Source organism: Gekko japonicus, unplaced genomic scaffold, assembly GCF_001447785.1.
Source record: "Gekko japonicus isolate JY-2015 unplaced genomic scaffold, Gekko_japonicus_V1.1 scaffold5990, whole genome shotgun sequence".
Taxonomy (NCBI): Eukaryota; Metazoa; Chordata; class Lepidosauria; order Squamata; family Gekkonidae; genus Gekko; species Gekko japonicus.
The window spans coordinates 16,536-20,691 of NW_015171072.1; the positions used below are offsets into that span (position 1 = coordinate 16,536).

General features: G+C 49.4%; 1 protein-coding gene across 1 annotated transcript; it reads left to right on the forward strand.

Moving 5' to 3' along the window:
• The first annotated feature begins 372 nt into the window (after window positions 1–372).
• LOC107117031 (olfactory receptor 52K1-like) lies at window positions 373–1,368 on the forward strand. The gene has a single exon (XM_015419064.1). The coding sequence runs from the start codon at window positions 373–375 to the stop codon at window positions 1,366–1,368; it is 996 nt and encodes a 331-aa protein (XP_015274550.1).
• Window positions 1,369–4,156: the final 2,788 nt, after the last annotated feature.

The window sequence follows — 4,156 nt, forward strand, 5'->3', positions numbered from 1 at the left end:
GAGAGCTCTGACAGAAACTGGTCTTTTTCAAGAACAGCTCTTGCCAGAACTATGGCTTGAACTATGGCTTGCCCAGGGGCATCCGGCAGCTGCAAATGGAAAAGCGAGGAATCAAACCCAGTTTCCCCATATTAGAGTCCGCGTCCTCTCCGCTAGACCACACGGCTCCTTGGGAGCAATTCTTTCCCTTGGCTTTCTCCTCCTACTCACTGCGACAGCATTGTACCTTTTTCTCGTTCCCGAGTTTTTCATTAAAATAAGTTCTCTTTAAGGCGAAGAGGCAGAAAATGAACAGGTTTCCCCTTTCTCCCCCCCCCCTCTGCAGATCAGAAGCCTCCTGGGATGTTCTAGGTGTCCTCAGGAAGTCCTGGGATGAGTGGAAGAGGCCCGAATGGAACTGCCAACGTCTCCTACACGGAATTCTTCCTCCTTGCCTTCCCCGGCCTCCAGCAATCCAGATACCTCCTGGCCGTCCCCTTCTTCTGCCTTTACGCTTCGATCATCATTGGAAACTCCATGCTGATCTACACCATTAAGGCAGAGAGCAGCCTCCACTCCCCCATGTACGCGCTGATCGCGTTGCTCTTCGGGGTCAATGTCTGTGGCACCACAGTCATCCTTCCCATGATGCTTCTCAGCGTCATTTTCGGAGCCATCCGCATTTCCCTGACGGCCTGCCTCGTCCAGATGTTCTTCCTCTACTTCGTCCGCCTGGTAGACTGCAACATCCTCGTCGTGATGGCTCTGGACAGATACATGGCCATTTGCCACCCGCTGCGCTACGTGGACATCATGACAAAGAAGCTCATGGTGATACTGAGCCTGGTGGCTCTTGCCCGGAGCGTGGCCGTGGTGAGCCCGGTGGTGATCCTGGCTTCTCAGGTGAGGTTCTGCCGGTCCAACGTCATTGGGCATTTTGTCTGTGAACACATGGCCCTCATGAGGTTGTCTTGCGGCGACATCTCCAGGAACAAGATCGTCGGCCTGCTAGTAAGGACCATCACCGCCATCTTTGACCTCAGCTTTCTCCTGACTTCGTACAGCCGCATCTTTCACGTGGCTCTGCAGATAAGTTCCGGCCACCTCCGGAGCAAGGCCTTCCACACCTGCGGCACCCACCTCATGGTTATCCTCACGGTCTATTCTTGCAGTCTCATCTCCTCCATTGTGTTTCGCTTAGCCAAGTCTGCCACTCAGGACGTCCACAATCTAATAAGTGCCATCTACTTATTGCTCCCTTTGGCAGTCAACCCCATCATTTACGGCATGAGAACCAAAGAGATCAGGAACAACTTCTTGAAGCTGTTCAAGAGCAAATGGCCTCCTTTGAGATCCGTCAAAGAAACAGGTGGGGACAGAGTCAAGTGAACAGTCATAGAATCATAGAATGTTAAGAGTTGGAAGGGACCGGCTTGCAGGCCATCTAGTCCAACCCCCTGCACTCTGCAGGAGCAGAGCCGAGACAGAGCCCTACATACCTACAACATACCCGAAAGAGGGTCGTCCAGCCTCCACTTGAAAATGAGGGAGCGGTGGCGCAGGCAGTACAACGCCTGCAGTAACAACGTTAGCGAACAGCCACTATGGCTGTTCGAGACCCACCGTGGCCGGGGTGAGCTCCCGGCCCTAGTCCCAGCTCCCACCCACCTAGCGGCTCGAAAGCAAAAGCAAGTAGACAAATGGGTACCTGCCCTAGGTGGCAGGGGGCACCCTCCTCCTGGTTGTGTGCCAAGAGTGCTGGCGGCGGCAGCAGCAATGGTAACAGCAATGGCGGCGGAACAGCTGGTGACCTAGGGATGCGGTGGCCGAACCGGATGGAGGTGGAGTTGAGGCGACGCGACGGCGAGACGACGCAGCGCGGCAGGAGCCTAAGGGACGGAAGCTGAAGCTGCAGTCAGAAGTGGTCGTGCGTCGAAGGAGTCCACCAGGAGCCTGCCGGAGGTGGTCGCCGGTCAGCGTGAGGCGCCAAGAGCAGCATCCGAAGCCCGCCCGGGATATCAACAAAAAGAGAGTGCGTGCCGCTTGGGTGTCGGTAAGGGAGCCCCTCCCCCTCGAATTGTGGCCCTAGGTTAAGATAATAACTACATATTAGTATGCCTGTAAACCGCTCTGAGACCCCCTAGGGGTCAAGGACGGTAAATAAATCGAATTGTAAAGTAAAGTAAAGATATGTTGTAGGGCTATCTTTCAGCTATGCTCCTGCAGAGTGCAGGGGGTTGGACTAGATGACCTGCAAGGTCCCTTCCAACTCTGACATTCTATGATTCTATGATTCTGACATGCACAGTTTACACTGAGATCACACTGCTCTGCTGAGACCTGATTAATATGGTTCGTCTGGTCGCACACACGCAGGTTAAAAGAAAGGAAGGGGGAGAGATACCTTTGGATAAGGGGAAAGCAGAATTAAAATGAAATTATTTTGGCTTATTCTGAAAGTGTTTTTTAGAGCCTGCTTTGCGGGGAGGGTTAGGGTATAAATCTGATAAATAAATAAATAAATAGATTAGATTTCTTTGTGGCTATCTGGGATTTATTTTTCTTTCAAAACGGAAGAAAATTAGGAATTACAACACTCGGTTGGAATTACATTGTCTGATGACTGGAAGTCATTTAAAAATACATCGAGGGCTCCACATGTTCCAACTGAATACGTCTCTTTCTCTCCCCTCTCGCCTTGCCGGCTACCTTTCTTCACGTTAACCCAACCGTTTGCTTTTTCTAAACTGTTTCATTATTATCACTGCCACTGAGTCGATTTTGCCCAGTCTGAAATCAACACACTATTTCACTTGGAGAGATCTTTATTCATGGAAAACAGCAAGACTCCAGTAGCCTCTGAATGACTTACCACAATTTGGGGCAGGGGAGGAGCTTTTATGAGCTCACTTCTTCAGATACAACTCGACTATAAGCCCATCTGTCTTATGTATGGGAGAGTGATTTCAGATTCGCATCTGCTCCAACCCCCCAGACAGAGGCATCTGAAATCACCTTTACAAAGTTTGTCTCTCTGGTACCTGCTGTTACATTTTATGGCACCCATGGCCCAGTCCAACAAAGTGACATTTGTAGAAAAGAACAACAGAAAACAACTGTGAGCTGTATTTCCCACAAAAAAGGTATATCCAGAAGGAGACTTCAACAAAGTGAAATGTATATATAGTCAAGAATAAATCTATTCATATAATCCATCATGGGAAAATGCAGAAGCCAACGATCCATAATAGGAAAATACTACAGAGTCCAAAGTATAAATATACAAGATAAATATCCAACACTTTTCCTAGGTAATTTTCAGTGTTTCAGACTTCTGGTCCTTCCTCAGGAACAAAGAACAACTATTGGGAATCTCATTCTATTTCTTTATAAAGGTAAAGGTTCCCTTGCTTGAAAGCCAGTCGAGTCCGACTCTAGGGTTGCGGTGCTCATCTCCGTTTCAAAGCCAAAGAGCCAGCGCTGTCTGAAGACATTTCCATGGTCATGTGGCCGACATGACTAAACACCAAGGCGCACGGAACGCTGTGACCTTCCCGCTGAAGTGGTACCTATTTATCTACTTGCACTTTCTTGCTTTCGAACTGCTAGGTTGGCAGGAGCTGGAACTAGAGATGGGAGCTCACTCCGTCATGCGGCACCTGGGTCTCGAACTGCTGAACTACCGACCTTCCACAACCTGCAGTTCAGCGTCTTAACCACTTGAGCCACCGCAGCTCTTTATAGGATTATTTCTTTATAGGGTAATGCTACTCTGTTTCTTTAACATTGGGTAAGGACCAAGCAATATCCTAGGAAAAGTGTTGGATATTTATGTTGTATATTTATACTTTGTATTTTCCTATTGCTTCCAGACCCCAAAGAGCCAGTTTGGTGTAGTGGTTAAGTGCACGGATTCTAATCTGAGAGAACCGGGCTTGATTCCCCACTCCTCCACTTGCAGCTGCTGGATGACCTCAGGCAAGCCATAGTTCTGTCAGAGCTGTTCTCTCGAGGGCAGTTTCTGTCAGAGCTCTCTCAGCCCCGCCTACCTCACAGGGTGTCTGTTGTGGGGAGGGGAAGGGGAAGGAGTTTGTAAACCGCTCTGAGACTTCGAGTGAAGGGCGGGGTATGGAGCCAATTTCTTCTCTCTTCTTCTTCAAAGTGGCAACCAGCATTT

What these genes read in the sequence shown, in the direction of transcription:
- LOC107117031 (XM_015419064.1), top strand. Translation starts at nt 373, where the DNA reads ATGAGTGGAAGAGGCCCGAATGGAACTGCCAACGTCTCCTACACGGAA.